This window comes from Kryptolebias marmoratus, linkage group LG9 (assembly GCF_001649575.2).
Source record: "Kryptolebias marmoratus isolate JLee-2015 linkage group LG9, ASM164957v2, whole genome shotgun sequence".
NCBI lineage: Eukaryota > Metazoa > Chordata > Actinopteri > Cyprinodontiformes > Rivulidae > Kryptolebias > Kryptolebias marmoratus.
In genome coordinates this window covers 8,266,327-8,280,105 of record NC_051438.1, presented here as the reverse complement: position 1 = coordinate 8,280,105, position 13,779 = coordinate 8,266,327, and the positions used below count along the sequence as shown (strand labels likewise).

The 13,779-nt window shown below is 44.3% G+C and overlaps 1 protein-coding gene across 2 annotated transcripts in view; it reads left to right on the top strand.

Annotated features, from left to right (window-relative positions):
* psd2 (pleckstrin and Sec7 domain containing 2) overlaps positions 1-13,779 on the top strand; it is a 44,257-nt gene that overhangs the window by 23,728 nt on the left and 6,750 nt on the right. The window contains exons 4-12 of one of the 2 annotated variants that reach the window (XM_025006707.2): positions 8,231-8,428; positions 8,536-8,616; positions 8,736-8,848; positions 10,190-10,250; positions 11,839-11,929; positions 12,031-12,074; positions 12,199-12,389; positions 12,527-12,597; positions 13,202-13,772. In XM_025006707.2, the coding sequence (XP_024862475.1) occupies positions 8,231-8,428; positions 8,536-8,616; positions 8,736-8,848; positions 10,190-10,250; positions 11,839-11,929; positions 12,031-12,074; positions 12,199-12,389; positions 12,527-12,597; positions 13,202-13,360 (1,009 nt within the window). In that variant the 3' untranslated portion in view covers positions 13,361-13,772. Of the gene's footprint in view, positions 1-8,230; positions 8,429-8,535; positions 8,617-8,735; positions 8,849-10,189; positions 10,251-11,838; positions 11,930-12,030; positions 12,075-12,198; positions 12,390-12,526; positions 12,598-13,201; positions 13,773-13,779 lie in introns of those variants that run through there. The other variant, XM_017419746.3, reaches the window with a different exon arrangement.

Below are 13,779 nucleotides of genomic sequence, written 5' to 3'. Positions count from 1 at the left end.
ACCAAAAAAAAAAACAAAAAAAACAAAAAAAAACAAAAAACCAAACCCTCCGGCTGCGTTTATCCACCAAGGAAAAAGAAATAACCCAAAACGAAACTCCGCATCTGGAAGTCGGGACGGCGGACCGGGATGGAGCTGGTTCTGGTTCTGGTTCTGCCGGCAGCTGGATGATGAGGAGCGGCTCGGCCAGCCTTTCCAACAGCCCGACATGTGGAAGGAGGAATATGATGTCCACTTTGACTTTCTGCTGCAGCTCCTGTGAGTTCTCCGTCGTTTCCAGGATGGGTGGGGACACTTTAACAGGCAACAAAAACAAACAAACAAACAACAAATAAAGGAAATAATGAAGCAGATGGGGCCAAAAAGCCCTCATGTTGGCCTATAGGGAGTCTATTAATCAAATTTAAACGGCATCTGTCCATTTTAACTCTGTTTAAATGTTCACTTCATGCATTAATGTTTAAACTCTCATTTAGACATAAAAAAGGTGCTAAAGGTTACCTGCTTTGACTAGTTGGTGTCTTGTAAACTTGTGGCTGCAGATTAGTAACTAATTAGTAAACTGTGATTACTGCCTGCCTTGAGGGGAAAGGGCTGTGACCTTTATTCGTTTCCCTGTTAGCAAAATATCTCACGAGCCACCGGATAATAAAATGGTCAGAGGGTTCAGGAGTCGACCCGATTCAAGATGGCCACCACGGCTAACCAGCATCAGCAGACAAAAAAAAAGAAACATGGCCAGAAGTCAGTCATGTTGGCAGATATTGAGCTGAGCTGTGGTGTGGTGGTCGCTGAGGGTCGTCCCCCGACACGCACTCCAAAGAGCTGACTGATGGAGAGAGTCGGCTGCTTCTGTTAGCGAAATATCTCCTTGGACCACTGGACTGGTTTGAGTGAAACTGTTGGGGGGAGTAATCGTTGACTGATTGGCTTTTGGGAGCCGTCCCGATTTAGGTCGACCACCACAGCCAGCTAATTTCAGAAAGCACAAAAATGGCCGTGACTCCGTAAAATTTGCATTTATTTGTCTAAAGTTTGTTGTGGTAGTAGCTGAGAGGGATCCACAACACATACTTTTAGCGCTACACGTTACCTGTTAGTCAACCCTATCAATATAGGTTTCTTGAGCTAGGTTTCAACTCAAATGAGCTGATAATTTGTCAGATGTCGTACTTAATATTGATTTACTCCTAGCTGAAGCATCTTCTAAAATGATTAAATAATGTCTGCTAGTGTCAGTCCTTAAGTATTAATAAAATGTTTCTTTTTTTAATGACAGTGAAAAGTTGCCCTCCGAGTCGTCTTTGTTGCTTGTTTCGAATGTAGAAATCCAGTATTGCAGCACTGTTTCCATCATTAAAACGACAGCAAGCCGCAACAAATCAAGACACCGAGACACACATGTTGGATCCCCCCCCCCACACACACACACACAGATACACGTTTCTGCCCCGCGTCAGCCATCGTTAGGTTAGCCGGTCTTACGTGGACGTCTTAAAAGTCTGTGAAAGAGGAGGATTTCATAATTTGGGTAATACCTTAATGGATGATTCCACTCGCATAGAATGCCATTAAGACCCTCCTCTTCCTCTCTTATACACACACACACACACACACACACAAACACACACACACACACACACACCTAGTATACAGACACACCTCAGAGGTGGTGCTCGGTAAAAGATTAGCATGTGAGTCAGTGGCATGCCTTGTCATGCTTTCTGACTCTGACACACACACACACACTGGCAGACTTAGTGGCGGTCACACTTAGCCCGAGGATACAGAGTTGTGCTTTTGGACAGACTAATAGCTTTACAGTGTGCCACTTGGCCTTCAGTGACTCTAAAAGTGTCTCAGCTCGAAAGCTGAGCTTGATATCCGACCCTTAATATTGTCTCCCAGACTCCAGGGTATTGTGTGTGTGTGTGTGTGTGTGTTTGTTCTGTTATTGCTGGAGAGCAGTGCACTGTGTGTGTGTGGCATCGTTTTAGCCCTGTGACTGATATGAGCTTTGAATGATTTATGAGGTCTCTCTGAAGCTTGTGAATTAATATGGTCAGACAAGCGAGGACAATTTTCACGGCAAACACTCGGCTGGATGTAGTTTGGTGGGTCCACCCGGCGCCCGTTTTTATTTGGTGCACAAGCATCTGTGTGTGTGTGTGTGTGTGTGTGAAGCCATTTTTGTGAAATGTATATTCATATGCGTTTCCATCAACTGATTTGATTTTTTTCAATTTCGAACCTGTTAAAAAAAGTACCAGTTTTCAGAGGAGTCTTCATGAGAGCACCCCACCCCCCAACAATCTTTTTGTTGCTCTTTTCTTAAAAATATCCTCGTTAGCACTGTACCATTTCTACAAATGTTTTCATCCACGCAGAAACTAAAGGCACTTTCACAAAACATTTCTACAAAGTGGCTGCAAAGACCAGTCCGTCTTTAAGCTGCCTCTAACTGTTCACGAATCACCGATGGAGCCAGCCACGTCCCGCGTAGATGTGAGCTTTCAGAAATGAAGCGGGCACCGTGGAACCAGGAAAAAAAAAAAAAGCATGGATTAGAACTCCTTTGACACATTAAATGTGTGACGGACGTGTCCCTTGTATCGTTTTCAAAACATAGTAAATTAACTCAGTTTAGTGACTCTCCTTTGTAAGGAACTGTGTTTTTTTTTTTTTTGGTTGTTTGTTAGCGTTTTGGACTTATTTTCTGTGTCTTCGGTCGTCAGTTCCTCTGTGTCTCCCTGCGCCACCAGCTCATTTCTCCTCAACCAGCTGCTCCTCCTCTCGCCTGCCCCGCCCACTCGCACCTGTTTCCTGTAGTCATTAGTCTCACCTGTCACCACTTACCTCATCAGCCCCAGTCCATTAAGCTCTCATTCAGCGTCCCATCACTGTGTGCTCTCATGCTGTGCCTGGTTTTACATCTGTGTCCTTGTGCTGCTTCGTATTTGCTGCCACGCAAGTGATTAGATTTGCCTAATTAATAAATCTTTGAATTTATTTTGTGAGCTCCTAGTGTTTTCTCTGCATTTGTGGGTCAACTACTCCAGTAAACCTGACATATTTGAGGTTAATTATTTTTTTTAACTAAATTCAAAGTTGCTGTTTGTCATTATCAGTCACCCCTCAGTAATAAATCTGTTGTTGTTTAATCTCATGACTGGGTGGTCGCACAGGCTGTATGTCATCACTTCATCACATTATTGAGCTGCAAAGCCGGCTTACTGTTTCACATGTTGATCGTTTTGGCTCTGTTATCACCTCGTTTCGAGGCACAAAGGTGCATCAGGTGTGGGTTGGCTTCAAACCCCGTCGCCGCCTCAATTTATTCAGAATTCACACTGAAGTAGCCAGAGGGCATCTAAGACCCAGCTTGAAGTGTTTGGTGAAAGTGCCTACAGAAAATAACCCAAAATGCTGTGCGTGGTGCTGTAATGCTGCCACAAAATACAGAAGAAACGGGAAACAAGACATGGAGCATGTGCATAACGCTTACACATCAAGTAGAAACCACAGACATATATATATAAAACCACAGGGTGTCGTATTATCATGGTCTGTATATTATACAATCTGTGGTCCACATTGTAAACACAACAAGAAGAAAAAGATGAGGATGGCGAATACAAGAGCAAGAGCTCAATTCTTTTTGCGGACTGATGACAAAGTGGAACTTGTACTCCGTGTCTCATTACACCACGAAACCACAAACGTGCAGGACGGCGAGTGTTGACTGAACGGCAGGTCAGTCCGAATCGCAGACACGTCAGACTCTTTTCAGACGCTGTCCAGCAAGGAGCTGGTGCAAAGTATTTTACTTTCGATGTTCAAAGCAAATCGGGGTAAATTTTTGGCCTCATGCATAGAGTTAAAAATAGAGAGAGCCCTCCCTCTCATGCTCTTATCAGAAAATGTGTTGTAGTGGAGGATCCAAAATGGCCGCCAAACTGGGTGCAATGTCAACAAACACGTGTGCGTCAAAGAAAAGACATGCTGTCTTTGATGATGTAGGTCTTCAGCTGTACACGAGATCCTCCTGAAATTCACCACACTTGTGTAAAATCCTGTCAGCTCCATGAAAAAAAAACACAATGAAAGCAGAAGGAGGCAGAGGAGAGTCAGATATCAGCAGGAAGATGAAGTTAGGAGAATGTGGATCGGACAGATGGATTGTCAGCATACAGGTCTGGAATATCCTCCACTTCTTTATCAAATAAAGGAACAACACTGGTGTCAAAGTTTACAATTTAAACCAACACAATCATATGTTGGAGGATCCAGACCGGAAGGAGCAGAAGCTTCAGGGAAATCAGGACATGAAGACTTTAATTCTAGATCCAAATTATTGATTAGACATGCAACAGAAGTTAATCTCATAAATTTGGTGATTAAGACAGCCACTTTCTACATTCCCTGTAGAAAAATCAAAGATAGAAAGTGTCAGCATGGACAGATTTACCATATGATAATAAATTTTTGACTAAATTTTCACAACATTGCATATTGTGGGGTTACTTACCTATGGAAGGATATTCCAGAGGCATTTTTGCATTTATTGGTGCATTTATATCACAGACATGACTCAGGCGTCATCCATGGCTGATTCCCGTTTTGATAATGGCGCCAATTGTCCGTTGAGTCACACGATCATGTGACGAGTGCTCCCTCTCTGTTTTTAACTCTATGGCCTCATATTATTTGATATTATAATAATAATAGGGTTTTTTTGCTCTACTCTATCGCCCTTGTCTGTTGATAGAAGTAATACAGTTTACAAAGATTTTGCTGTAGATGAGAGACTACCGACTGCAGCAGAAATCCAATCCTGTAATCTGCCGTCGTTGTTGTTACTGTCGATGCGTGTGTCCCGTCGTGGGTTAGATTAGACTTGGATCTACTTTCAAAAGGTGGTGTTTTGGCTGCCCACATGAAAACACAAGTGTAGGAATTTAAAGATTATTTCACTCTTTTCGAAAAACACTGTTTAGTCAACTAAAACGCTGTTTCCATGCTGAAGTGATAAGAAAAAAGAAAAACCTTTTGTGCATTGGTCACAAAAGCTGTTCCTGTGTGTGGACGGGGCTTGTGACTGGTGGAGCTGGCAGGGCTGATAGCGGCTCGTTCAGTTCGCTCTGTAATATCACCGAATGAGCTGATGTGACGACACCAGGGTGTAACTTTGCCCTGAGCGGAGAAGTCAAGGCCCCTTTGTGAAGGTCATGTGTTCGTGGGCGCAGCGCGTATCTAAGCTCGACACCACCTGAAGCCACGAAACTTCTTCCCCAGCATGAAAGCGATCATTTGTATTCGGGCGCGTGCGTTTTAGAGCTTCTAATTTCTCCATTACCGTGACAGCTAGCTTTAAGACATCGCTCTGCTCAGATGGGACGCTTTGGCTTCAGCTGCATCCATGGCGACCGTCTGATTCCTTACGACGGCAGTCAGTAACGCATTGAATTTGCGAGGGTAATGAAATTTGGCTGATCAGATTATGCAAAAAAAAAAAAAAAAAAAACCCATCTGAATCATCTGGCGAGAGTGCTGGCGGACACGCAGGCAGGAAATGAGGAAATGCCACAGAGACGGATGGGAGTGGATGAGTGTGCACAATTCGTCACGGGCTTGCAGGTGGACATGAGCAGAGAGTGCAGCTTACATTCGTGCCCTGCAGCATGAATCACAGTGAACACTATTTATGCTGCTTTACATAATGTAATGTCACGCGTTATGGACGGTCCAAATAAAGGCAAATCAAGTCGCTCGCTACACAAGCAATTAAAATAACAGCGTTTTTTTTTTTTTTTTTTTTTTCTAAACTTGAGTCCTAAAACGGTTCGTTTAAAAGTCCAATAAAAAAAAAAAAGGCTCGCTCACTTCCCATGATTGACTCAGCCGTGCGGCGATTACGGCGTAACACCACGGTGACTTCCCCTCGGCATCCTCCAGGCTGCCATTGTAAGTTATAAATAAGTAAGCAGGGCGCTAATTAATACTCACGCATTGATCCTCTGTTTGTTTGACAACAACATAGCTGGTGTTTAGACTAAATCTTTCAGCCGCTTTTTGCATCGAAGCTCGCAGTGATGGTCCCGTTTTCCTGAGATTCAAGGCCGCTCGCTTGCAGGAGATAACCTCAGATTAGTTTAAAGATTTGGCAATGGAACGTCTGTAACCTTGTGGATGGGCAGGCAGCTGTTGGGGGGGAAATACTGGGATCCTTATCTCTCTGAAACATGACCCAAACCAGGAGTTAAGGAACCATTTTGTGTGAACTTGCTTCAGTTTTACTCCTACGCGCCTTTTAACGAAGGCCGATTCCTTGAAGAAGCGCGTTTCACTCACTAACGTTGCATGTAGTTTAAAACATTTTTTGCGTTGGCGTTAAAACTGCCAACAAATGGTGGCATTCATGAATGATATCTCAACACCAGGCCATCGAGGGGCGTGTATCCGGTTTGGGAACCTCAGGGTCTTGTTTTTTTTTGCTTTCTGTGGATGATGTTGGCGTCTTCGGGACCTGACCGTCGGCGCGCCCGAGCGGGAAGCGGCTGCGACGAGCTACTGCTTCTCTGCATCAAAGGTTCAGGCATCTGGTTAGATTAGCTCCTGGACGGCTCACTTTGAAGGTTTTTCAGGCTTTTCCCTCAAGGGGTAGAACCACAACTCACTAAAGGGATCATGTATCTGGTCTGGGAACCCCTTGGGATCGTGTCACTGGGGAGGGGGAGGTCTGGGTCTCCCTCCTGGACCTGCTGCTTCCTCAACCTGAGGATAAACAGCAGTGGATGGATGGATGGATAAAAGCTATGTGTTATCAGAATATTTATCAGGTCAAAGCAGTGCTCATGTTGTTGGAGATTTGGCTTTCCTTTGTGCTCATGAATTTCCTCAGCTGTTTATTTGCTCTTTTCTCTCCTGAAGAGTCGAACGCTTTGGTCCTCGCTCCCCCTCGATGTCGCGCTCACACGGGAACGCCACACTGACAGCTTGAAAGCACACTCCGGCGACAGAGAAGGATCACGAAATTGGATTAATAGTTCGTTTCGATGCGGAGTGTTATGCTCAAGGGCAATTTGATGGGAGGTGCTGAAGTCAGCAACAGAGTATTCTTTGTTACCACCTGCAGCAGCGAGGCTGGTGCTGTTTTCACCTTGAGTCTTTGTGTGTGTGTGTGTCATCATGAGAAAATGTGCTCCTGGTGACACCTGCTGTAATCAGAGATACCACAAAGGTGATTTAAAGGACTTGGTGTTTATTTATCAGTCTTACTGTAGACACATGTTCCTGTCAACAGGATCTCTCCATAACGGTGTAACGTTCAGTCAGGAAACTTTAGAGGAGTGTAGTTTAGATCAGCGGTTCCCAACCTTTTCAGCTCCACGGACCGGTTCATTATCAGACAGTATTTTCACAGACCGGCCTTTAAAGGTGTGGTGGATAAATACAACAAAATAAAATGATACGACCGGCATGAAAACGGGGGTATTTTTTAAACCATAATAAACATAAATCCAACGTGTCCTCGCAGCTTTGTTAGCTGCGTCCTGGTGTTGTGTTATCAACATGAATAACAGTCTCTCCTCCCCCTGATGTTCTCTGTGTTTAAACACGCCCTTCAAAATAAGAGACATCACAAATATAAAGTGCACAAAGAATACAACTCACCATAACTCTGAATCAGTGGGAGCCCTGAGCTCGTTTCTCAGTAACCAGACGGTCCCATCCAGTGCTTCCAGAGACGTTTGTTTTTTACTCATTTTGCTGCTTGTGGGTTTGTTTTTAGCGGTAACGGATCACGTGACCTCGATAAGCGTTCTGACACGCATCAAGAGGGAGTCATAGACGGATGTAATGGAGAGAATCCGGTCATTTTTCAAAATAAATGTCCTTCAGACGGAAATACTGCAAGTTAATTATTCTTTCTGTGCGACCCGGTACTAAATGACCCACAGACCGGTACCGGCCCACGGCCCGGGACTTGGGGACCTCTGGTTTAGATCACAACAGAAGTCTCCTGCTCTTTGTTAAGTCTCTCTTCCCCCTCCTGGACCACCTTCCTTTGTGACCTCCTTGTAACCTTTGTGAAGTCGTAGCAGCTTATCGCTTTGTTTGGTTGGCGCACTTTAAGTCAGCAACAATGGACACGTCCCACTCATTAACCCTCGGCTCCCGCATGTGTGTGTTTGTTTGTGTGCGCACGTGCGTATGCTCTCCTCCTCAGCGATGCCAACCTCACAGACGTGCCGTCTGACTCGGAGGAGTGCGATCTGGGCAGTCTGGAGCGGTTGGAGCGTGGCAGCACGGACACCCTGGCCAATGGCTGCCGAGCTGACGGCGAGGCCGCCAAGAGGCTGGCCAAGCGCCTCTACCACCTCGAGGGCTTCAAGCGCTGCGACGTGGCCAGACACCTGGGCAAGAAGTGAGGACACACATGCCCAGCCACACACACACGTTTATACGCCTCCTCGGGGGTCACGTGACTGTGCTGATTTTTTTTTTTTTTTGATGGTCTCTCTCTCTCTGCAGTAACGAGTTCAGTCAGTTGGTGGCGTCAGAGTATCTGAGTTTCTTTGATTTCTCTGGACTGTCTCTGGATCGAGCCCTGAGGTAATTCGGGGTCTCTGAAAACCCTCCGTGCAGACTCTTCAGAGGACCGTGGCGCACCTCCTGTCGCGTCGGCTCTCCTTAAAGCGACATGTTTAATCCGATCCTTCCGTGTGCCTCAGGAACTTCTTAAAGGCTTTCCCGCTGATGGGTGAAACTCAGGAGAGAGAACGGGTCCTCGTCCACTTCTCCAGACGATACTGTCACTGCAACCCACAGACGCCCTCCCACGAAGGTGAGAACCGTGAGGGCTAACCGCGACGAGGAGCGACCCCAACAGGAAGTGGCTCGCATTTAAACAAAGCATTCATATGATGCTGCTCATTTCCACCTAGATCTGAGGCCGATCAAAAGCTCATAAACACCATATTTAGAAAACTTGAAGCATTTTAACAGTTCAGCTATTAGCAGTATCTTCGACTTGTTATAGGCAGCTCTGCAGATGTGCCTTTAACTCTGTTTTACCATCAGCGGCGACACAGTCAGGAGTTCCCATCAGCGCTGCCACTATCGACTGGTTTTAACTCGATTAGCCTGTCAGCTAATGCATCAGTTAATCTAAACGACTAATGACGTATTTAAGGAAAAAAAAGCCTAAATACTCAGCATGCTGTAAGGATATTATTGGTCAGAACTGCAGCAAACTGGGATGAAAACTCCGCTTTCTGCATGATTTCAGTCACATGGCTTTGCCTTCAGAAACAAACACAACACATTAAAAATGCAATAATGGAGACCGCTCTTCTGCCAAATGTTCCTTTAACTGAGCCTACACTTTTTGTTTCATACATAAGAATTGTATTTATTGATCGCATGTATTATATATGAACTTATCAGTTGTAAATGTTAGCTGCAAACAACATTCACACAACTAACTGCTTAAAAACGGACACAAGCAGGTGTTGTCCTGTCGAGATCAGCTACGTAAACTAGACTTCCAGCCATGAACGTGTTTGTCCTGCTACAACGGACAAAAAGGGGTGAAAAAAAAGATCTTTTCTTCTAGCATTTTACTTAAACTACCGTTGGTTAAAACGACAAAAGTAAAAAAATAAATGAATAAAGTTGTGCAGCTGGTGGGGAAACGGATCTGAGGGGAACACAACTCAACACAACACCGGGTAAAAACATAGTAAATTAAACATGAACCCAGATTCGAGTCTAAAAGCTTCCTCAAACATTTATTCTCTTGAAACTGTAGCAGACAGACAACCTGTCCGACTACAGAGTTCGTATAAAACCTGAGCTTATATAGCTTTAAAGACGTTCAGTGTTTGTCTTGTTTCCATGATGTCTCATCAGCAGCTCTGTGTGTCTCCACTTCAGACATAGCTAGCCCGGGAAACTAGCCTTTAATACTACCTTAGAGGCCTTTGACCTTCAGAAACCTTTTGTTATGACTCGTCAGCTCAGACGGAGAGGACCGGAGCTCGACTGGAAGAAAACTGGCATTACTTCAGCTGGGACGTTTAGGAAAATTAAAAGACCAACTCACGAAAAATGATACGTCAACGGAAAACACTGATGTTGACGGGTTCAAGTAATCTTTTTCTGTTTTTCTGTGGTGTCTTTGCAGATGGAGCCCACACGTTAACATGTGCCCTGATGCTGCTCAACACTGATCTCCACGGACATGTACGTACCGTCCTCTTCTCTGTGTACTCTGTGGTTCTGCCGAATGACCACTTCTTTATTCTACGAACTGGAAAGCAAAGCTCAGGGATAATTTGTTGCCGGTGTCGGCACGTCTCTCTTCATTCCCGACGCATCTCCTGCTCGTTCTTCAGCTGTTCCTCTCCGTCTCTCTCTCTCTCTCTCTCTCTCGGCCTACTTTCTGACCTGTTTATGTCTCCTCTCCTTGAACAGTCGCTGCTCCGCAGTGTAAAAAAACTGGAGCGCTGTGGTCAGTGTGCAGTCGGCTCTGCGGGTCCTAAGCTTTGCTTTCCCTCGGCCCTGCTGCTCGACTCAACTTTTAATAGGATATCCGTCTCCTAACTGATATCCTCTCTTTCTTTCCAATTCATTTCCCTCTCTTTCAAATCCTTCCCCTGCTAACCGTAACTGGTCTCCTGGTCTCTCTGTGCCCCCGCAGGTGGTGAGTATATTTACCTACTAACACTTTCCCCCAAAGACATTCACTCCTCCTCCTCTGACTTAAAAGTAGGATAAGAATGAAAAGCCTAGCTGTCCCTATCACTCACTTCCTGTTAGGCCGTTGTGTTAAACTCAGATCATCTGATGTTCGTCAAACCTTATAAATGCCACATGGCTTGCTCTCACAACACACGTTGGTGCTCAGAGTATGCGTCTGTGATGACTCTCAGCTACTACCACACCAAATTTTAGCTCAATATCTGTCAAACTGACTGGCTTTGAGACATTTTTCTGTTTGCTAATGCAGATCAGGCGAGGTGACCCACTTGGATTGTGTTGACTTCAAAAGTTAATCACTTGTAGCTGTCCATCCAGTGACCATTTCCCGAGAGCTTCATTAAAATCTGTCCGCGGGTTGATGAGATATTTTGCTAACACAAAGCGTTATTGAACTGTCATCTTTCAGATGTGGGCGATAAGTAGCAGAAGCAATGAGAAAGTCTGAGCGTTCTGCTTTATATAGTTGATGTAATAAACAGGTTCTGTTCTATGAGAAACACGACGTCTGTCATCTTTACCTTAAAACCCTAAAAAGACGAAACTTGTTGCAGCTTTGCATTAAAGTAGTAATTCATATATACTAATTTAAAAACTGAATTACATATTTTATCATTGTTAACTGAATAATGGCAGTAATTGAAGCTTAAAGTGCTTTATGATGACAGGGTTGTTTTGTCCACCTGAGAGAAAATATGAATTAAAAAAAAAAGTCATCATCTTTTTTATTTTTTAAACCTTTCTCTAATCAGGTTATCAGTTTCATTTAGGTACAAGATGTAAATGGTACAAAACACCTCCCTTTGTTTTATTTTTCCTCTAAAGATGCATCATAATCCCGGTTTATCAGTGCTCGTCTCACGTTGATGGCGTTCAGCAGCGTCATGTCGCCACCCAGTGGACACTTTTAAAACTGCACCAGAGCTGATGAAACAGGATTTTAAATCTTTGTGCAAATGACTTAATCTAACCGAGACAAAATAGTTTGACTTTAAAGTGCACATAAAAAAACAATAATATTCAATAATATTAAGCTGATTTGTTTGTTTCTGTGTGTGGTTTGTTGTCTCCTCAGAATATCGGGAAGAAGATGTCTTGCCAGCAGTTTATCAGTAACCTCGACGGCCTCAACAATGGCAAAGACTTTCCTAAGGATTTGCTGAAGGTGCCATAAAACTCACAGCTACAAGTCAATCCATTTATTTATGAAAGAAACAAACACTAAAGGAGATTTTCGTTTTTTTGTTTCTTTTTCCCCCCATGCAGGTCTTGTATAACTCAATCAAGAATGAAAAGCTTGAGTGGGCAGTGTGAGTATGTCTTTTTATTTCCGTCCAAAGGAAAAGTATTTGGACTATGTGAGTTTTACAGAAGTAAGTACACTTGAATACACGCTCCGCGGGTTTATCTCAATGGGCATTTGTGTGTGCGCAGTGAGGAGGAGGAGCTCAGGAAGAGTCTGTCAGAATTAGTGGAGGAGCAGTGTGAGGGCGGGAGCAAGCGTGTTGCCAGGGTAACGGACGGCAGTAACCCCTTCATCGCCATTCCCATTCTGCTAAACGCGGTCACCTACAAACATGGAGTGCTGACCCGCAAGAGCCACGCCGACATGGACGGCAAACGCAGTGAGCGCACGCACGCGGGTTTCAAAACGCGACGTCACACATCTCTTTAACGTTTTTTTTTAATTTATTTATTCCTGTTTGCTGTTTATTTTTTGCTTCGGACCAAATGCATTTCTTCTTCTCCGTCTCTCTTTCAGCCCCAAGGGGTCGCCGGGGGTGGAAGAAGTTCTACGCAGTCTTGAAGGGGATGATCTTGTATCTCCAAAAGGTACCGCATCTCATCCTCTGCTCCGTTGCCATAGAAACACATCCACCGCCGCAGTGACAGCATTGGTGGATGCTGTGAACTGCTGTGGTGTTAGTGTGTGTGTGTTTCACTCGGATAGAAAAAAAATCAATCGATGGGAGGAAGCGAGGCTGTCCTTATCTGTGTTTGTCTCCCTCTGCTGGTTGAGAAGTAGCACTGCACTCACGTCCACCCTGACTAAGCTTTACTAACATCTAAACCTGCCTCCAAAACTCCACTGCTTTTAATAATCAACATGAGCATTAATTAGAGACTAAGTTAAAAAAAATCCTTTTTTTTTGGCTCTAAATAATGAATCAAGGATTTTATGTGATTCATTTATTAATTTCTTGGTCCATCTTAGAGCAGAGTCAGTCTTCGATGACTTGCTCCTGTTTTTAGACCATGATTAAAAAATGCTGATTCAATTCAGGTGGATCTCAGCGCAGTATTTGATAGAGTTTACCACACAGTAAAATTACTCTGAGGCCTGGTTGAAAGTTGGTGTACTGTCCTTCAGTTGTTCAGTTCTCTTTATCAGGCCGGTCTTACTCTTTTAAAACGGGAACTTTCTCTTTCTCTGCAGCTTGTGGAGTTCCCTGAGGATTCATCTTGGGGTCAATCCCCCCCCCCCCTTTTTTGTACATGCTTCCCTTTGGTCGTATTTTCTGTAAATACTTATTTTCACTGTTATTCAGATAAGACATGGATCTGTATGAACCACCATCTGTTAGACTCTTTCTAAACTGAATTAAAGGTGTTCTGACTGTCTTCTGTGTAATAATAAATCTGAGATGATTACTTTTGGTCCTCTACAAACTTAGAGCAGTTATCATTCCATCTTATCTCTCATGTTCATTTACACTGTGTTCCAAATTATTATGCACCGTAGCCTTGTTCGCATGGGGTGTCCATCAACCAGCCATCCTCCACTCCATCCATCTGGACCATCGAGCGTTGCACGGCACTCATCGGTGAACAAAACAGTTTTGAAGTCAGTCTTCATGTATTGTTTGGCCCACTGGAGCCGTTTCTGCTTGTGTGCAGTGGATAGAGGAGGTCGACAGGATGGCTTACGCACAGCTGCAAATCTCTGAAGGACCCTGCATCTTGTTGTGCGGGGGACGTTGGAGGCACCAGCAGCTTCAAAAACTTGTCTGCTGC